The sequence below is a fragment of the Ptychodera flava genome, chromosome 4 (assembly GCF_041260155.1).
Source record: "Ptychodera flava strain L36383 chromosome 4, AS_Pfla_20210202, whole genome shotgun sequence".
In the NCBI taxonomy this organism is placed as follows: domain Eukaryota; kingdom Metazoa; phylum Hemichordata; class Enteropneusta; family Ptychoderidae; genus Ptychodera; species Ptychodera flava.
Window position 1 is genome coordinate 647,896 of NC_091931.1, and position 22,578 is coordinate 670,473.

General features: G+C 38.3%; 1 protein-coding gene across 3 annotated transcripts in view; it reads right to left on the bottom strand.

Moving 5' to 3' along the window:
• Positions 1-22,578, bottom strand: part of LOC139130331 (E3 ubiquitin-protein ligase MYCBP2-like) — a 688,708-nt gene that overhangs the window by 544,328 nt on the left and 121,802 nt on the right. For all 3 annotated transcript variants that reach the window (XM_070696083.1, XM_070696082.1, XM_070696081.1), the window contains exons 6-7: positions 17,969-18,104; positions 13,153-13,265 (exon numbers count right to left, since the gene is read on the bottom strand). In XM_070696083.1, the coding sequence (XP_070552184.1) occupies positions 13,153-13,265; positions 17,969-18,104 (249 nt within the window). The remainder of the gene's footprint in view (positions 1-13,152; positions 13,266-17,968; positions 18,105-22,578) is intronic.

The window sequence follows — 22,578 nt, forward strand, 5'->3', positions numbered from 1 at the left end:
TTTGGTGAGAGCGTCCACAGATTAGTAATTTACCCTTGATTACTTTGGCTAATTAGGCACTCAAACTCATCAGATAATAGACGCAGCATGTTGATAAAACGTATAGGCAAGATTGTCAAGGGCAGTGCGAAGTTAAGACCGAAACACCAAAGGTTGGTAGAATATATCTTTATTAGCGATACAACGAAACACCTACCCACCCCTGGGGACGGACATGTAGACAACACCCTGTGGTCTCACACCCATTGCTGGAGGCAAAGCTGAAGACACAGCAGATGATCTTCGGAAGTTACTCTCTGAACTTCAGAGAATAGGGACAGAAATGAATTTGCAAGATGTGGAAGAAACATACAATGTAATGAACTTCAAAGCAAGAATGTCAGATAGAGCTGCTACAGAAGGAAGTAAAACTACTGTGTGTAATGAAAACCAAAGAATTAGAGCGTCTGCTACCAACATGGAATGAAATGACTGAGGCAGAAAAGGCTCAAAAAGTAAGAATTCATGCTTTCACATGTGGAGCACACAAATTGACAAATATGACAGAGGCCATAAACAAAGCGACCGTGAAAGACCTGTATGCTGATGATCATGATACCACTTTCAGGAAAATGCAAGGTGCAAAGAAACACATTTATGAAGCTGACAAGTTGTTGTGTGAAAAAAGTAAAAAGGAGTATGCAAAAGGTAAAGACTTCAAAGCATTCTGTTTGACACAGGACACCTTGCAGAAATCAGCCTCACAACTAGCCTATTGTTTGGTCTCGCTACCTAATCTACTTTCATAACAGTCTCCCAACGTATGTAGGAAGACAGTTCATCCAGCTTTTCCTTGTGGATCAGCGTGATCGAAAGGTCACTGGAACAAACTTGAAGCCAGTGTGTATGAAAGCTACAACAATCGTCGTATCATGGCAGAGGAAAGAGCGTATGCAATACTCTACTATGAAGTCTGTTTGCCTCTGATGGTAAAAACAAAGTCCGTTAAACACATACTGGAAATGAACAAAATCTATGACACAAGTGTGAAGAAACTGAAAGAATGGAGTGAAGACCCAGAAAGTCTCTTCGAAGGAAGTGAGAAACTTTGGACAGGAGCAGTGAGAAATGAGAGTCACAAACTGTACATGTTAAAAGTCAGACGTCAAGATGACACAGATAATATGGTGAAGGAAATACTGAGAGTTTGCTGTGCTGCTGGAGCAGAGAAAATGGCACAACATGCTAGAGAGCATCTACCAGGGGGAGAGTTTGCAGAGCCATCTCAGCAGCAAATTCAAGCTGCAAGTCTTCTGCCAGGGGCAACAAACGACCCTTGTGAAAGTAACTTTGGCCTTCTAGATCAGATGAGTAAATCTGCTCCCTCCAGCAACCCAATATCACTGTCTTCTATTGTCCGTGCGAAACATGACAAGTCGACTGAGTGGGCAATGAAACAGGACCCTGGGCTTAAGGAAAAACTTGTCCATACAGCCCATAAGGAAGCAAAGAGACAACGCAAAATAGTAGGAACAAAGGATAGACAGCTTGTTGCTCCCGAGGAGAGAAAGAGGAAAGAGAGAGAAGAAAAAATAATGAAACGCAGAGCAGTCATGCAAAAGAAGGAAATGAAACAGGCATCGATGAGAGAAGACCTAGCCGCAAACAAACTGATCAAAGACAGACAGAAAATACAGGAATTGAGTGGGGCACAGTGTAATAGACAACTACACCTGTGGAATTTACTTGCTGAGGATGTGGAGGTTAATAACTCTGATAAATTGAAAGGAAGATCAAAATTGACAATAGCACAGAAGAAGAAACTCTTGTTAAAACTTGCCAAATCAAATAAAAATATCGTGCCTAGATTTGAGCAAAAAAATGTCTCTAGTGGAAGCCATTATTGTAAATATGGACAGTTCATCAGATGATGATGATAACTTACCTCTGGTTGAGATAATCTCTGCAAGGTCATGTAATACTGATGATGAGTCAGATGATAACTTACCTCTGTCCAAAATATGTAGATTTGATAATGATGATGATGATGATGATGATGATGACGATGATGATGATGATGACAACCAGCCTTTATCGGAAAACTTACCCCTTTCAAAGTTGAGGAAATAAATCCTACAGTAAAGCACTGTTAAATTTATTCATTGTTTGTTCCCTCATGGACCTTATTTGAGGCTGCTAAGCTGTTACCTTGAGAGAACTTGTTTTGTTACTGGCATGCAACAAAGTTTCATGTTCTACTCCTTCAGCCTTTTTGAATTCTTTCGAAAATTTAAGCAAATGATGCAAAGGTACAGTGGGATGCATGAAAATCAAGCAGAAAATTGTGATGAATATTACAAAATATGAACTGTGTTGGTTAAAGTATTTGAAAATTAATAAAAAAAACTTAAGCTATGGCATAGAATAAGGTACAATGAAGTTGTGTTGCTATTTCACATGGAAATTGGCAAAAACCGTTGAGATGGTTCATTGAAAAGCATGTATGACCTTTGACCCAGTAAGAGGATCAAGACTATGAAAAGTTCAGATTTCCAACTGATTTTTTTCAACAATTCTCTGGTTGTTTAATAATACCATAGACCCTCGAGAAAAACGGGACAGGCAACTGCTGTGGTTTCTTTGTGCAATCTATCTTGGAATATATTAAGTTTATTTGCCAAGCGGTCCCCGACAACAATACTTCGTACTTAACACTGAATCTCATTAACGATCAAACTGACGTTCTGAATATGTACACTTTGCTCTTGCATGGCACGTTCCGAGTAATAACACAGAGAATTTTGAGGGTTTTTTGATACCAGTCATGGTGAATGTTCTGGTAACGATGAAGATCACATTTTGGATTCTAGCCGAAGCCAACAGAAAAACACCAGACGATAAAAACTCTACATTTAGCCATATCTAAGACACAGTAAACTCTTGCTGGGTATTGACATCTTAAGTTTACTTTCCCTACCATAAAAATATCCGATAACAACAAACATTTACAAGTTAGATAGGTCTACACTCCCAAGTCCTGGGAAACGAAAATCTGACCTTTATTTCATCTGTCACGCAAAATTTGACGAAAGTCAGGGTACCCAAAAAATGACTACTCCATCGGAGCTCGAGTACACAACCTATAACATTTTGGTAATGTTTTAGCCTACAGAAACACCACAGTTCGGACATGCTACATCTGTCTACACCCGCAAAGTACTAGAAAATACATTTTTAACACTGACTTTCGCTGTCAGGCGAAACTTTGCCATAAATCGGGACTCTACAACGGTTGGTGGAGTCAGAAGCGGTAAGGTAGACATGCATTTACACAAACCTGAACGCTGTCCTCGCAAATTTGGTCGTTCACAGTTTTCAAACAACAACATTTCAGTAGTTAACATACATACTTACCGAATCATGGAGCACTCCTCACACAGAAAATACTCCGACGGTTTAAAAACCGCAAAAACGAGGGAAAATTCGGATATACATGGACGATTGCAGAATGTAAACAACTCTGTGATGTCAACTGCTGCCAAGTCTGGAACTGCACTGATATGTGTTTCGGATTTCTATTCAAACTAACACAGCAACAGACTGACTCCCTGCAGACTTCTAGTTGCATCGAATCTCGCTACCAATATGTAAAATGTACTTTAAAACCATTTTGATAAATTCTTCTCAAAATAGTTGTAACACTTTTCTTTCTAAAAATGGACTTGCGGGTAATCCGAAATAACTTGTGATCCAAAAACATTATTACCGTATACCCGCATGCAGTGTCTATGAACCGGACGTTGTGCAGTCGATCGAGTCCAGCTCCATTCCGTCCCCGACCCATTAACACCTCTTAATTATTCCAAGTAGGATCGCATGCAGCTAATCTCATAGACCCTTTGTTCTCTATCGCAGTTGCCTGTCCCGTTTCTCTCGAAGGTCTATGATAATACAAACAACAAAAGTGCAGTTTCTAAATCATGTAAAAAATAAAAAAGGAACAATTATGGCCAATGATTAGACTTTGATGATTTTTTCATAACATGTTGTGCAAGTTTTGTTCCTAGAACTCTATTTGTTGTTTGTGTCATAATAAAGGTTAAAAATAAACAGAAGTTTTTTTGTCCCTGTCTATAAAGAGAGGGGTCAATTTATTCACCAGCATTCATGAAATATAGATCTGAACGGAGTTAAGACCAATTTTTGTTTAATAAATATTTTTTTAATTGAAGGACAGACAACTTTCACAAAGGACCTGGAGTTTTACCGTGCTCCTGGTCATTATTATCTGCAGCTATAAAATTGGCAGAAAATGTGCTCAGCAGTTTATCTGTCAAGGAATTAAAGTGTATGTACACAGCCCTGGCCCGGCCCTGCCCCAACATTTGGATAACAAACGAAAATAGGGTTTGTGCAATTTGTATGTGAAATTGATTTGTTGGGTGTGGCTAATAAAAATTGCTTGTGGCTAAAAAAATTTTGATCATTTTAGCCACACTAACAGACTGTGGCTACAATGAAAAAATTCCTAGCGCAAACACTGGCATATCACCACAAATTTTGCACAGATAGCGTTGCACTGGCATTGAAAAAAGGTGCATGGGAACGCGGGCAGTTTCCCTCGCTATGGGTAGGAAATGCATTGAGCAAGACACACTTCCGGGTTTGCAAAAAAACGAGGATCCCATATACGGGGCACTCAAATATAACTATTTGCTATGATACATAGCAGAGGCGTATATGTTTGTGATGCTGAGAATAACATCAGCAAACAAGTCATCGTTGATGACACAGTCCCCGCTTGTCCATTTTGTTATAATCTTTGGTGTCTAGGTAGCTGTGGTCTAGGTAGCTGGGGAATGACATTGATGCAACGGGTGCATCAGACCTGTGACTTGCATAATAAAGTAATCTGAGGAACGTTCAATAAATGACTCACCTCTGCCAGTAACGACCACTGAAGGAACCTTTGATTACATCACACATAACGATGCCCTCACTGCCTCTAGTGTCATGACGGCACATACTATACACATGGTTTGGTGGAATTTTCGAAATGGTATGGGATCGAGTATGTTGTTGTAATCAGCCATTTCGGATCATATAATGAAACAAATTAATGTGCACAAGAATGCAGCCATAGTATTTTATCCTTGTATCATGTTTGAACAAAATCAGTCCATCGAGGGACAGTGACCTATGTTTATGTTTCAAAGACAAAAAAATCACACCAAAATTGAAATCAAATGGCTGTCTATTGACCAAATGGATCATAGCACAAAATTAGTACCGGTAGACATGCATATGTATGCCATAGTACTTTATCGTTGTACCAAGTCTCAACAACATTGGTTAAGGAATATTTGCATATGATTAAACCTCAAAGACATGAAAAAATCCAAAAATGACCTTCTGGCAGCGATATTGGAAAAAAATGACAATCTGGCAGACATATTGGAACATGTCACGAAGTAAATTGACATGTGATCTTTGTGCCAAGTTTGGACAAAATGGGTGTAATGACCTTTGAATTACGCTTCAAAGACATGCAAAATTCCAACAAAATGGCAGTTCTGCAGCCATGTTGGATCCTATCGCAAGGTTAATTGATACATGCATATGTATGCCATAGTGCTTTGCCTTTGTGCCAAGTTTGAACAAAATCGGTGCAAGGATGTTTGAGTTATAGTTCAAAGACATGAAAAAATCACAAAAAAATGGCCACCTGTTGGCCATATTGGATCATATCACAAATAAATTGGTGTTCATATGAAGGGCATAATGTTTTGCTTTTGTGAACAGAATCAGTTCAAGGATGTCTGAGTTATGGTCCAAAGACATGAAAAATCGCAACAAAATGGCCACCTCACGCCCATATTGGATCATATCGCAATATAATTCAACATGCATATGTAGGCCATAGTGTTATGCCTTTGTGCCAAGTTTAAGCAGAATCGGTTCAAGGATCTTTGAGTTATGGTTCAAAGACACGAAAAATCGCAAACAAAATGGCCACCTCGTGGCCATATTGGATTGTATCGCAATATAATTCGACATGCATATGAAGGCCATAGTGTTATGCCTTTGTGCCAAGTTTGAACAGAATCTGTTCAAGGATGTCTGAGTTATGGTCCAAAGACATGAAAAATTGCAACAAAATGGCCAAAATAATTTGACATGGATATGAAAGCCATAGTGTTATGCCTTTGTGCCAAGTTTGAACAGAATCTGCTCAAGGATGTCTGAGTTATGGTCCAAAGACATGAAAAATCGCAACAAAATGGCCGCCTCGCGCCCATATTGATGGCCGCCTCGCGCCCATATTGGATCGTATCACAAAATAAATTGGCGTGCATCTGTTGGTCATAGTGCTATGCGTTTGTGCAAAGTTTGAACAAATTTGGTTCAGCAGTGTCTGAGAAACTGTTGATGACAGACGCACGCACGCACGCACAGACAGGACCCAATCTATAAGTCCCCGCCGGACTTTGTCCGCAGGGACTAATAAATGACAGGTTTTAAAAGTTGATGATTTTTGCGACAAAACAGACTTCTGAAGGTAGCTCGCTTGGGGAACATGTCATCCCGACCGCTGTCCGCTTCGACCCCAGTAATTCACACTGGTTTTGGTCGACCCGGTACCAAAGTCACTTCGACCCCGTCACACTTTTAACGTTATGTGACATTTTACTGAATATTTAACGCAACTTTGCTAGAGAGAATTGATGGTGTTTCTGTGATAGAACTGTTTGCTTCGAAACGATAATTTGGCCGCTGAATGTTTGCACCACGGCCTAGTGCCTACATGTCCCGGAATTTGTTTCACAAACAACCTCGCCTTTTTAATCTGACACAGTTAGAATTTAAAAATGCTTACAAAGGAGAGTAAACATACTTTTATGGACAATGGCAAGAATGTTTCTTGGCGAAGCAAAATCAGAACACGGCAGAAGAACATGAAGTAGGTCAAGGCCTTGGAATCTGTGCACGAACCTGATTGGACACTTCAATACCTTTGACCCAAAGTTATTATTCATTAGCACTTCCATATTTAGGGATCGGGGCGAGTGATAATGCCATGACATGAGGCTAGGTAGAGAATGTATGTAGTCATTTCTGGCGATCGGGCAGTGAGAGAAACAATCAATCACCAAGGATAAAGCTAATTTGCTAAACGATATTTTATCTTGAATAGTGAGTTGAATGAATCATAAAATATCATATTTTTAACGTTCAATACGAGGTTGAAACACGGAGAGACCAAGGTTAAAACCAGAGCTATCCACCTGTAGCCAACCTGGACCAGCTCATTTCACAGTGCCCTCAAACTGTCGGTCGTTTTCACTTGTCATACACAGCGTTAGCGAAAGCTTTCTCATAGACAACCATGTAACAGGAAAATTAAAACTTTCATAACTTCATAAATATTGAGTCACGTGACCATGTACAACTAGGCAAGTGCGTCAACCCTTCAGCTCTCCAAATCTGCCACAGTTTTCAGCTCATCTCAGAAAGTCTGAGTACCAATACTCAATCATAACCTCCGTGAATACCCAGTCACCCCGCAGACCGAAAATGCCGAAATTTCAACCACCCTCAGGCAAGAAAAAGAAGCAAAGAAGCATCATAGCGTTCACTGGAACTGCTTCACACCAAAGCAATGGCCAAAACGACACCCCTCATGAACATGAGGCCAGCAACGGGGAAGAACCTTTTCCAGATAAAATCACCATGGAAATGCTCTACAGAAGCCTGGAAAGTCTGCGAGCAGATGTCACCATGATCAAAACCAAACTCTTGGTATTATCAGATGTCGAAGATCGAGTAACAAAACTCGAGGAGAGGCAATACGACTTCGAGAAATCGTGTGAATATGCTGCTACCAAAGCCGATGACAATGAAATCAGGATCGCCTCCCTCGAACAGAAAGTCAGTCAACTTATAGAAAACTTAAAAAACACTCAGGAGGAAAGTATTCGAGCACAACGTCGACTAAGAGAATGCTCCCTCCGCCTCTACGTAGTAAAAGAAGAAAGAAATGAAAAGCCAGTGGAGGTTGAACGACAACTGCTAATGGACAAGTTCCAAGTAAGTGATCACGGAATAGAAAAAGCCGTCCGAGCCCCAGTAAGAGGGAGCATCACTAACGATCGGTCACAACCTATCATTGTGAAATTCACTCTACTGGCGAAAAGTCAACAGATATTACGCAAAGCCAAGCAAGCCCTAGTCAGAACAGAAATCTACATCAAACAAGACCTGCTCCCCGCAGATTACAAGAAAAAACGCCTGTACCACAAGATCACGGCGCAAGCTTACAAGGACGGAAAGAAACCAATCTTCCGGAATGGAATGCTGTACATTGACGGAGCCAAGTACTCAGGACCCCCACCAACACTCGATGTGGTTTAAGAACCGCGCCTCAGACCACCCATGCGACTGCATGAACATTCGACCAGCAGATTGGAGAGCTACACTGCCACATCATCTTGACTCAAGTCATGCGACAACAACTTTGTTTAACTATTGACGGGACTTTTTTTATTAGATTTAGTAGAAACTGTTTTTTCTCTTTATGTCCTTTTCTTATCCTTGTTCTTCACTATTCTATCCTAAAAAAGGTAACAACCAAAAGAATGGCAGTAAGTGCGCTTTTAAAATATTCCAATTTCATCAAACATGCAGAAATTGAAATTCTTATCAAAATTGTAGATAACTAAGCACTGTACTTCATTTTAATTTAAGTTACTGTTACTAACGAAAATGTTACCAATAAAACAACTTAAATACAAAAAAAAACTTCATAAATATCAAAGCCATGCCAGCCAAAACCTTTTCAGTTCTTGCCATTTAGATCCTGAAGCTGTGTACCAAATTTGGTTGACATCACTTCAGTAGTTCTTGAGATATCTGGTATACAGACAGACACACATACACACATAAACACAGACACACACACACACACAGACATCGCTAAACCATATGCTCACGTGTGTGAACACGTGAGCAAAAAATGAGAAAAATAACAAAAAAATTCAGCAAATACACAAAATTCTAGATATCTTAATGATATTCATAAAACTGTATTAGGTTCGCCTAAGGTACTCGCACACTTATTTTCAAAACAATCAAAACAGGGATTCTTGAGTTATTAATAGTTGACTATTTTCACATTTTTTATGCTCCTTTGCATAATTTTGGCAATGCAAACTTCATTTGAACAAAAACCCATCTATAGTCCAGGATGCATCAACACACCAAATAACAAGCTAAAAAGTGCAGGGGTTCATGAGTTTTTGATGTTGACGGACCACGGTCCCTCCACAAAACAGTCGGGCAACGCTATTGTAACGTGCAAATGAGGGGATAAGCTGGTAGGATGCGCGTTGGAGTCTGCGGGTAATAGATAAGTTCAGACAACACAAGAATCATTTGTGAACTCTCGCAATCCAAGTTTAACGTAATTTAATTTTGGGGTTATATTTAAAGAAAGAAAAGGCATGAAATAAAAAAATATTTGCATTTCGTTTTGAACAAGTCATCATTGATGACACAGTCCCCGCTTGCTAATGGGTACTTTGATTACAGGTCCTGTGATAAAAATACTTTGATACAGATGGCACTCAATGGCCAAGAATGAGTTCCATGGTGATGAAAAACATAAAACCAATGTAGGCCACTATCCTAAAGGTCATTAAATGAGTCAACTGGGAATTAGTTGACAGGATGTTGCAAAACATTTTTTCATACTATCCTAACACTAATAGATTATCACCGGTACCATATTTCATAAAGTTTAATGCAGTATTTACAACACTATGAGCTCAACATCTGTATCAAGTTTCATCAAATTTGACGTTGTATTTGTGGATATATCAGTCACTCTACTTAGGAAAGTTCATTACATATGCAATTACAAATTAATTAAAATGACACTGATAAATGTCTTTTTCACTGTTAATGTGAGCTTAACATCTGTACAAAGTTTCATGAAATTTGATGCAGTATTTCTTGACATATCAGCCTAATTATGAAACTTCAATAATTGACATGATACTGCTACATGACGTGAAACAAATTGACGAGCACGTATGAAATAGGTCAATGTCCTTGTACCAACTTTGAATGATACTGGTGGAAATATGTCTGAGTTATGACTCAGTACATGAGAAAATTGTAACAAAATCGCTGCCACGCAGCGATATTTGATCTTACTGTTTAAAAAATCAACATGTATATGTATGACAGAATGTCCAGGTACAAACTTTGAATAAAATCAGTTGAGACTTGCCAGAGTTATGGCTCTCGACATGAAAAAAACCATAACAAAATTGCCACCATGTGGCCATATCGGACCATATCAAGAAACAAATCAAAGTACATATTTATATCGAAGTACATATGTACACTATAAGTCAATGTCCTTGTACTAACTTTGAATAAATTTGCTTGATACATGTCTGAGTTGTGGTTCAGGACATGGAAAATCGTAAAAAAAATGGCCACAAGGCGGCCATATTGGATCGTATCCCGAAACAAATCAATGTGCATATGTATGACATAGGTCAATGTCCTTGTACCGACTTTGAATAAAATCAGTTGAGATGTGCCTGAATTATGGCTCTGTACACGAAAAAATCAAAACAAAATGGCTGCACAGCACCCATATTGGATCATATCACAAAACAAATCAACATGCATATATATGACATAGGTCATTGTCCTTGTACCAACTTTGAATAAAATCGGTTGAGATATGCCTGAGTTATGGCTCCGTACATGAAAAAATTGTAATAAAATGGCCGTCTGGCGGCCATATTGGATCGTATCGCAAAATAAATCAATGTGCATCTGTAGGTCATAGTGCTATGCCTTTGTGCCAAGTTTGAACAAAATTGGTTCAGCAGTGTCTGAGAAACTGTTGATGACGGACGGACGTACACTTGCACGCACACACGGACGGGACCCAATCTATAAGTCCCCGCCGGACTTCTTCCGCGGGGACTAAAAATTAGCAAATCGGTGAACTTGCTCTTGTGAGTCTGCATAATGTGTGTATGAACTCATGCACTCGCTTGGGAAACTCCTTGACATAAATGTCGCATGTTGTCGGGTACGGTGTTGCTCAAGGTTTCTCTAATCGGCAGACACGAAAAGGCTGCATGATAGAAAGACGAAAATTCGAGTTTAAAAATATAAAAGAGCACGATACTAACACCAAGCATGTACAGCAATAGAGATAAAATTATCGCAACTAAGAGAAGTTTCATCTCGCTCAGGCTAATTTGAGGGCTCGGGTATGTAATCAGCGTAGCTTACTACGTTCGAAAAGCAGCGTGTCAATTTTGTGGAGGGACCGTGTTTCATTGTTGTATGTTGTTATCTGAGCACACCTCCGTTAACGACTGCCTCCTCGGCCAAATCTGACTCTTCACTACGCTCTTGATCGTTGTTGCAGTGCAGTATGAGCCAAAGTCCCACTGTTTTACATTTAAAGCGACCTTTGCGCACGTTGCTGTCTTTTTCAGGTTCGCTTTCATGGACCTCACTTGCTTTTTCAACGGTACTGAGCACGAGCGCCAGCTTTGGTCTGCTGGACATGTTTGCCGTACCGATACCAGTGGAGTTCAGAACGCTGAGCATAGCGCTGAAGATAGCGCATGCTCACTATACCGCCAAGCGTATACATAATCTCTTGCGTGTTTATCAAAGATATCGTGGTCGGTAATCCGCGACCGTTAAGACAAAAGGGAAATAATGGCACGCGGTGAAGCTGTTGGTTTGCCATTTTAGTAATATTTCAGGAATTTCCCGGTACGATGTGACCCAAAAGAAAGGCCACGTGTCAGGGGTTCAAAATTTGAAATAAAAAAAAAATTGCTAAAATTGTCCTTTGAACCTGAGTTGCATCGTTAATCAGGGACTTGTCCCAGAAATCAAACATTATGACCAGGGACTTGTCCAAGAATGCAAAAAGCGCAACTGTCCCAGTCCCAGATAGCCAAAAAACACGTCTGGGACCAGTCCCAGATTGCCAAAAACCCCAATCTGGGACCGGTCCAAGATAGCCAAACCGCCCAATCTGGGACCAGTCCCAGATAGCCAAAATATCCAATCTGGGACCAGTCCCAGATTGCATTTTTGGTAAACTGGGAGTCCCAGTTTGCTGTCCAAGATTGCATTTTTAGTGCTTGTACATACCTCACACAAATGTTCCACACTCACATACACGCACACAAAGATGTGGAGGTAGAGTAATTGTGTTTACACAGTACAAACTGTATCTTGACAGTAACAGTGACAGTGACAGTGACAGTAACATCAACTGCAAAAGTGCTGATAAAGTACTAAACAATGCTACTTTTCTGTGCTTTCTCTTTAAACATGACTAGTATCAGAACAGTTTGATTTACTTTTCACATCTAAAATGAACACTAAATCATGAGAAACAACTGAAAATTTGAGATCTACTTAAAGCATATAGGGACAGTTTTCTTTGAAGAAAACTGTACCGTTAATCTAATCTCTGTTAGATACACATATTAATTTTTTTGAAAAAATTGTTCATAAAATGTTTGATACTTCTATACACAATAAAAAAATAGATGCAAATATGTTCCCCAGTAGAATAAGCTTTACAAATATACAATATGTGGTACATTTTTCATTCTGTGAGAGGAAAGAATTTGCATGGGAGCTCTTGTGTTCATTTATAAATTCAACAGTTATAGTTTGAGTCACTATGTTCTAGGATTGTATATTCTTAAAAGCTGTTGTTAAAGAAGATCGTTCTATTCAGAAATGCTATACACATGCAAGGTCACCTTACTTTTAACATTGGCCATTAGACAGGCAGAACTTAGTAATCACCCTTACAAGTATTTGTAAACAATCTAACATTTGTACTTGTTGTACGGATAAAAATACCGCTCATCATAGCTGTGCTGATGGTTTGTTTGTTTGTTTACTTGGATAAAATGGATAAAATTGTAGAAAGCTGCAATTTTTTGAAGAATGAATTTCTTAGAAAGCTATTCAGTTATTAAAGTGATGTCTAAGTCAGGATATAGATAGTAGACATTTCTGATTGTGTTACTTCAATCATGACAGTCTTATTCAACATCTCAGCACCATGATGGTTAGGTATACAAGTACAATTGGAAAAGTAGATACCTTTATCGTTCCACTGTAACCTGTACCAACTTTAAACAATCCACGAGCACACTGTATATACAGATGACAACCATCACTTGCTATTGCACAATCAGAACTATCCTGTTTTTCACCTGTAGTGAAAAATACACAGATTCAAAACACAAAATCTTTAACAGGTTATCCATGGTTATTTACAATCATAGTCACATCTTGAGCTCATATGCATTTGTTTCAAAAGTTGGCTTTCTCTCATAGTCAGAAAAACAAAAGCCGTAAGGCTTCCAGATTGGCAGTTCTAAATTCCTGACAACACATACAGACAACTATCAGGAAAATCTACTTGTCTAAAACCTCTTTTCAAAATATGTAATTTAACCCTTTCATCACCATGGTTTGTCCCAAACCCATTGTTTTCTATGGTAAAGTTGGACCTGTATACAGGGAACTGGGGGTGAAAGGGTTAAGAACATACAAAGGGAAACAAGTGATAAATACATCCTGCTCCTATTTAATCAGAACTGCAGTGAATGAGTTTCACATACAAACATAAAAGCTATCAAACAAGCAATTTTAGAGAAATTGAGAAATTTTCCCGAGAAAATAATTGTATATGCACATTTATCATAAATTTGAAAGCTATTTTACAAGCACTTTGGTGGAATAATGGTTATTTACTAATTTGGAAATGTTGGCCCAAAAATCACATAAGCAAATGTCACTTTATCCAAACAACTTTTACTTAGGTCACATCCTGGTATCTATTATTTGAACATACAATTTACCAGTAAATTGTATTTAAAAAAAAAAATATGTCATGACTAAAAGTTCATCAATAAAATTTACATGTGCAAATTTCATGATCATTTGAAAAGATATAGTGAGGTCAACCAGAATATAAAAGACAAATTTCAAAGTTATCAGAAATGCTGTGGTAAAAATGAATTTGTCAGTTTTTTCAATAAGATTGATAAGTTGAACAAACTGAGAATGGACATCCCTTAAGACCTATATACTAAACACTAATGTTGTCAGATGGGTAAGTTTTGGACCATTTTGACATTTCTTACCCTTTCTAAGCTAATTTGCATATTTTTGCCACTAGCATGATATGAACACTCAAAATACAAGTGTCTTCAAAATGCTGAAACATACTTCATACCAAATTTCAACATATCCGTAAACATACATACATGTACACGGGTCAGTCACAATCAGGGTGCGCTAGATGATTTTCATTTGTTATGGACATATATCTGCTATTCAGACTGATATTATATTGCTTATTTGTTTCTAATAAGTAGTAATAGTTGTAACTAACTTGGTCACATAAAGAAATATTGCATATATTGTGCAGGTTTGGTTGTACATCCACAAAAATGCCTTTAAAACTGTAAAAAGTAGCGTTATGCTGTTTCACTTCAAAATGTACTTAATTTCAAAATGTTTTTTGGAACACAGTGTTAAAAGTGTGGAATTTTTAGCTTACATATGTTATTGCAGAATACCTAACCTTTCTTTCACAAGTTATTTCATGTGACTATGTGCATCGGAACAGAAACTGTGGTATTTTTACCAAAACTGTACCATCGTTATGTTTTTTGTGTTTTATGACCATAAGTACATATACCTTTAGTTTATATGTAGAAAAATGGATAAAATATTGTAATAGTGAATTTAATTCCAACCTCAACATCCATGGCAAGCATTTTATACACAAAAATTTAAATAAAATTGCATATTGTATTGTTTTGTGAATAAATGAAAATGGAGATCGTTGTGGTCGGAATTTCTTGTAGCGTCCGTGACACACTCATATCTTAAGGACAACAGGAGTTATAAAAGATCTGATGTCACAGGCCTAAGTGTCAATAGGTGCCTACCTTAAATAAACAAATTGTATAATTACTGTCCCTTGCGTTCACTATTAATATTCCTAAAATATGGAAATGTAGCATCCGTGACGGTGTAGCGTCCGTGACGGTGTTTACTACATAGTCATAATTAATAACTATTTAAAACATTTTAAAGCAGTTAATCCACTGAAACATATAAATACTAGTGTGTATTGTGTGTACATACATGGAGTTGGGTTACAAAATGTCTTCAAGGCATAAAATTGTAAATTTGCACAAAATTGATTTTTAAAAAGTAATAAAAACTCAAAAAGTTATGTTGAGCCTCAACTGTAACACTTAGATTGGTGTTTTTTAAGAATGCAGTAATTATATTGAATAATGTTATTTGAATTCTAGTGAAAAGAACAATGAATTCTGTACTGTATATGCATTTATTATTGTGTATTCCATTTCAATTCATTATGTCACGGATGCTACAATAAAATGCAAACATTGTTTTTCAGATTATAAGCCAATCTAAATGTGAAATAACCACCACATTTTATATAAAGGAAAATGAGGGCAACTCCACACATCGGCTCTACCAAGATTGTTTAGTATTACACTATGGTGAATAAAAGGATCATTGCATTTATTTTGTGTGGAATACATGGCGAGACACTGGTGAATCGATAGTGCTTGACCCTAGTCATGTGATCTTGGTCCCCGGTAAACCAGTTTGTTGATTGAGTGATTCGTCTTAACGGTGTTTCGGAACCAAAAATGGGGTTCCTTCATCAGTCGCTCTCTTGTTTTGTATCCCCTCCGCTTGGTTGTGTGATGAAGTCATCTTCGTCCTCGAGGAGGAGAAGCCAGATTCGTTATTGAGAGAGTTAGCCACTATTGACTGACTCTACAGTGAGCGATCCGGTGTGTGGTGTCATATTATAAATAACATGACCCAGCATCGACCGGAGTTTCTGGACGCTTATAAGGATTTTTGTTTTAGGGCATATTTTGAGCGTTGCTAGTGCTCGTTATGTTAACAGTAAATGTTGTACTAATCTGACAACGATTACTTGTTTTAGGCATTTAAACCAATTAACCGAACTTTTGGTTTTGTGTCTTTTCATGGACTTTGTAATAGATTTCGGGTCAATATTGGTGCCTGCTTTCCGGTGTTTGAAAAGCATGTTGTGAAAGGCTATTTCGAGAAATAAATCTTATTTCTCTGTGTTTAGCCATTCCCAGGTTTCATTGTTTCGTAACATAATTTGCTGTAAATGGCCTTTGAAATCGGTTTGGTCTGAGGAGAGTATTGGTTTGTTTTTTATTCATGCCGCCAACTTTGATTACTTATATGGAAGCTCTCTCAGTTTTTGATTTTCTTTGCCAGATGATGTTTTCTGTATTGCTCAGCAATCTTTTCAGTTTGGTTGATTGTAGTACCAATTCGATAACAGATTGCATCTTGGTTTATACGATAAGTTGTGGCACAAAATGGAGACAAATCAAAAAAATTCAGTTTCCCCGTTGTTAAAACCGCTATCGTGAAACCTTTTAACTGTTTGAGCGATGTGGGCAAAGTGTGTTTGAATTAACTCACCGGACTTTTCGGTTGTCGTTCCGGATATCGATGGACTGCTTACTCCTTCACATGTTGGTCAAAGTTACATAACGAGCTATGATTTTGTAAGAAGGATTTGTTTTAGATGCTCGTTTTATAGACCATGAGGAGTGTCGTCAGAAAACGCCTCGAGGGTTGATCCCAGAAGGAAGTTCGTGATTTTTACTCCAACTGATTTTGCAGTAGTTGCTATAGCTTTTGTTCAATTTAAAGAAATTGTCAATGTTTTGACACAATTTTCACAATTTAAATGTTTGATAGAGAAAGGTTTTGGAGAAAAGAGAAAGAAAAAACCAGATTGTTAATTGCTTTTTATATTTCAAATTGACCTAACTTTCAAGTTTGATTTTGGTAGCGTCCGTGACAAAATTACATGTCATACTAAACAGAAAATATTTTAGAAAGAAGTTCATTTTAATTACACTGAATGGTATTAATATTGTTGCTATAGCATGGTTCATTCATGACAATAAAAATTTTAAGTACAGCATACCAGCGGAAGGACATAGAGAAGTTGAAAGTCCTATTAAAAAATATGATCAATATTGTTGTATTTCTCACTAAACTTGAGGTTGTGTTTATTCATGGAAAAATAAGTAAATCATACCAAGTATAGCTTATTTTAATGCCAATATGCATCTTTTATATTGTAATAACATAAGAAAGCATTAACAAATCATTGTTTAAAATTTTATTATGACATTTGTGTTTCATGTACAACTTTTCTGTAGCGTCCGTGACACTGCGTCGACCATATAAAACAATGTGCACTGTGGTAATACTAATGACGTTTGCTTCACCAAATTTTAGGAAGATATGCCCCATACCATAACCTTTCAACATATTATTTAACTGGACAGTTATCATGAACTTGAAATTGTGACCTAAGTGACACACTCTAGCGCACCCTGATTGTGACTGACCCGACAGCAATAGCCAGTTAAAAACTTAATTAAAGGGACAAAGTCGGCCATTTTTCATGAATTTTTTTTGATACGAGATACTACTTATATTGTTTGGAATGTTGAAGATACTGAATGAATGGGCAACGATGCATATATTCAACCCCCATTTTCGACACGATACATGAAACTATTTGGAAAATGAATTAATGGTCATGACCATTAATTCACATTCGCCATGGTTTCATTTAATTTGTCTAAAACCAGGGTCAAATACATGCATGGTCACCCATTTATTCAGTATCTTTCAACATGTCAATAAATATTAAAAGTATCTTGCATCAACAAAATTCATGAAAAATGGCCGACTTTATCCCTTTTAAGAGGGACTGAATTATCTTGAACTGAAAGTCTCATCAAAATATTTAATGTCTGAATGTTAAATATGACAAAATGTAGTGTGTTCTTACCTAATGGAATTCCTAATTGCCATGATTCTAATAAAGCTTGATGCACAACACCAGTTGACAACCACGATGGGTGTAGTGTTTTTCCAAGTAGTACTGACTGTACACTCTTCTGAAGCAAATTCAGAATTGCTGGAACCTTTATCACAAATATGAGAAAACAAACATTACTTCAGCTATTCAAATAATAAATTAGTATTCTCTTAATTTATGCTTCAGCAAACAACTGCAGCATGCACTTTCCCAAGTAGTTAGCTCTCAGAGAACCTAAATAGCAGCATGTACTTTCACAAGTAGTTAGCTCTCAGATTTTTAAAGATTAAATTGCGATTTTCACAAAATCCAAGATGGTGGCTCAACCACATGACCGATCCAAATGCCTTTCAGAAACTTCAAAGTGCTCACACTTAGGAAGATATGAGTAAAATTTCAGTTTATTCGGTGTGTTGGTTGTGAAGAAGGAGATTTTTAAAGATTAAATTGCGATTTTCGCAAAATCCAAGATGAGGGCCAAATCATGTGACCGATCCAAATGCCTTTCGCAAACCTGACAGAGATCATACTTAAGATGATACATGTAAATTTTAGCTCCATCAGTGCAGTGAAGATTTTAAAAGATTAAATTGTGATTTTCGCAAAATCCAAGATGGTAGCCAAACCTCGTGACCGATCCTAATGCCTTTTGCAAACTTGAAAGATATCATGCCAAGGATGATATGAGTAAAATTTCAGCTCAATTGGTGTGTAAGGGAGGGGGTCATTTTCAAACAGGCGGTACCTCGCGCGGAGTCCGCGGTGTCCCTCTTACCTTGTCGGGACGTGAGGTAAAGCAGTTAGCGCCTTTAATGTGTTCGCATGCATAATCTGTCCCGCGGAAAACCGCACCGTTTGGCACGTCATTAAAGCTCGTGACGTAGTCTTCCGATCTTGCCGACAGTAACGCCGATGTGTGACAAGTCTAGCGAAGGAGCAAGGACTCCCACACGGTCATCTGACAGTGTTCAATTTGTCATATCAGTAATGACTTTTACCGGGGTCTGAAGAGGTCGACTGCAATTTAGGTTGAGTGACATTAGTGTCTATTGTTGAACGAATCAGATTGCATGCCCTCCTGGGATTTGAAAACGGTCATCTGGCAGTTCCGAAAACGCGTTCTTAAATTATAAATCGCACTCGGGACTTTTCAATGCGTACTGCCTGTCGAAGTGACCTAGAAAAATTGCAACACACACACGCACACAAAAATGTGCAAAAAAACTTCTGCAACAATGTAGCATTGCGTGTACAGATATGGTGATCCCAGGGCATGCACAAGTCTTATGTAAATATTTTCGGTTCCACCAATAATGTGTACGCCGATTTGAAAGATGCACGCAATTTTAAAACTGTACTATTTTCCAACTGTAACATCGGGCAGTTGATCATATTTCTAAAATAAAAATGACATCACTGATCACAAAGAAACATGATGTTGAAAAGAAAGAGACCACGGTACAACCTGACGTAAAAATGCTGGTAATGTAAGTATGTTTTCTTTCTTATAGCTAAAGGTCTACTTGTTGAACAATATTTAAGTTTTGGAGCAATAATAAAAACTACAGCTTACGTTAAATATTTTCCCTAGTGCGAAACTTTGCGTCATGGTTTAAATAATGCATAAGCTTACCAACTTTATTATGTTAGAAACAACGTAGACAAACATTGGTTATTTATTTGAACACCCGAGATCGGAGCTATCTATTTCCCTTTCACAAATTTGAACACAGAAGCTTGTTTGGGTGGCGAGGAACATTTAATGACAGAAGTACGGTCCCAACAAAATTTCTCAGAATCGGGAGCGTGCGACGTGGAATAAAAAACCGATATGCACGAACTTTGAACTTTGAATATACGTTACATCGGTCCGACAACTCAGGCTCCCGATCCCGTTTGTTCTGTTATGTTTCTACATATCCCAATGTTATTCCAAGATTCATGGGGTTGTATTTAGATGCCACTCGAATTAATAATGTAATCAGTTTTCTGTGATCCCGTCAAATCAACCATAGGCACATCAGTAGTAGGCGCTCTTTGTTGCTTCGCGATGCCGGTGTGTTGCACTCGCAACAAAGAGAGAGAGAGAGAGAAAACCCCGATATCCGGATCAGCCAGCGATCTACAACAAATATTAAAATGGAAATTTCGCAGCTTAAATTTCATCGAAACCTAGCGAAATATTTTATTTGGCACGAGACTAGATGCGAACAGACGGTTTTTGACAACGTATGACGGCGACATCGGGTTTGGGATATATTTCCGCTGCAATTCCGAGGTCAAGACAGGACAACCCTAGATCTCTGGTTGGTCGTAAGATCCGAAAATATCGCGACAAATATTGGTTATTTTGACTATCTGGTGATGTTTTTTTATGGTAGTGTAATTATTAAATGTTGTAGTGTTGTACTGTTACTGTTTAGCAACATTATTAAACCGTTAATATGTTTCCTCATAGATTTTGCCGTCGAGCTTTGCGAAAACCCGCCCACTTTGTGCAGTTTGCTTTTAAATTAGACAAGTTCTTGCCTCGTTTATTCGATAAGTTTGACTGGAATTTGGGCCGCGAAATAACAGTGTCAACATCTGGTGCTGCTCGCTCGTTTGGGCGGTCCGGGCCTGGGTTTCAACTCTGTCTTATTTTTCTAGTTCAACACACAGGCCTCGCGCGCGTGGCACTGCGTCAGGGGACATGTCATGTTAAATCGACTTTTGTCTCTTGAACGTGAGACCGACTATGGAGAGGGCATTGAACTCGTCAACCCAGCAACACTAACTTGTATCACTGATATCTACAATACTACGCAAGGAGTCTGCATTAGTGCATTGCCAGTGTTTAGTAATGACATATGTTGAATAGTCTCAATTAATCACTTGTAGCCTACATTATGTTTACACGCCCGGACTCTTTGGATACTGCCTTCATGACAGTCAAAATACTGTGAATGCTTCAGCATCCTTGCTCAGAAAAAAATGAATGAAACCCTACAATGATTATCATCTTTGCGTTAAGCCGACCACCTCCCCCCGCGTTGTCAGGTGGCCTGTCTTCTTCAGCGTGTATATTGTTTGGCAACATGACACTTTCATTTGTTTTTTGTTCAAACGGGATAAACGCCGGTCACACCTATAACATCGTTAACAGTTTGTCAAATATCAAATGTGTGAAGCAACTTATTGACTTCCACACTCCGTGCGCCACTCTCCCTTTTAGCGGACGTATGGGTCAGTCAAACAGCGTACGATCTGATGAATTAAAGCGATCATAACAGAAACGTTGAAGGTGAAACTCATTCTTGTGAAATTTGCTGTAAATATCAACTTCGATTGTTTAGTCTCTTTTTTTTCAAGGGGGGTGTCATAAAAGGGAAAGTCACGGCAGCAATAAATTCATGATGAAGTTAGAAAGTCTTAGCGAAACAGATAGAATCCCTGCATAGTTGATTCTACAGACTCATAATAATTGGCTAAACAATTCACACCTTTTTTGTTACTTCGATTTTATTGGATAATTTCGAAAGTAACATCACAATAAAGCGTAAGTCAGACACTCCAAAGAATCATATCAAGTTTTTGCTTGTCATCACTGCGCATCGAGCTGAATTTTCTCTCTTCCAACCATGACTGAAGTTCTAGTGAAGTGGCTGCAGCCGGCAAAAGATTTTGGCAAAGTCGAAAAGGTGGCAGCATCCCGCATCAGGGGAAAATACGAAGTTGCAGAAGTTGTTCGCGTGAAATATAAAAGCGGTGCATATAAAGCAGAAGTACTGAAAATATTCGGTAAGTACTGTATTTATTGTCAGCCCCTCAGAATCAGACAACTTCGTCCCACTTTCGGTACTTAAGGTAATATGCACCTCGAAAGTAAAAGACTTAAACTTTTGCTCTAACTTTCCTCAAGGAATCTTTCAATCATTCTCTTTCAAAATCAAGAATAAAAATAGGGGGTCACCGTGCAAATTTTGGTACTAGAGAAACAATTAACCCAAGATTTACTGATATTAGAAATTCAAAATGGCCGCCATCCCTGTGTTAACTCTATGGCGAAAAATAAAAATTTTCGAATTTCGAAAACTAAGCCGGTGAAAAGTTTTCTTTCACCAAGAGCTTTAAAATGAACCCCCACATGTGGTATATCAGAAGAGAACTGTAAAAGTTTGAGAGTCCGAATGTCTGTCCCCGAGGTGCGTTCTACCTTAAGTTATCTTGCCCTTGATCGATAGACAGCTAGGGTAGTGGATTTCACTTTGTAGTATCAAAGACTCCTCGTTGAACATTATGTAACTATTCTTTCGCTGGAATCGCTATTCCGTAAAATTGACGAAATGAGAATCGGGGAATGTAAAATCTTAAATTTGGAACAGGGAGAAGTCTGTAGCGTGTTGTGTTAGATGCGACTGCGTGTTAGGAATCGCTCAGCGTGTACGTCCATACTGCTATCGTGGATGTAAAAAATAGATCCATGCTGCTGTGCTAGCACCCAGGCCCATTACGCCAAGGTACGCCAAATACTTGTAATTGTCACACATCGCGACTTTTTATCTACTATAAAAGATGGATCGAGCATGGAGAATGTTAAA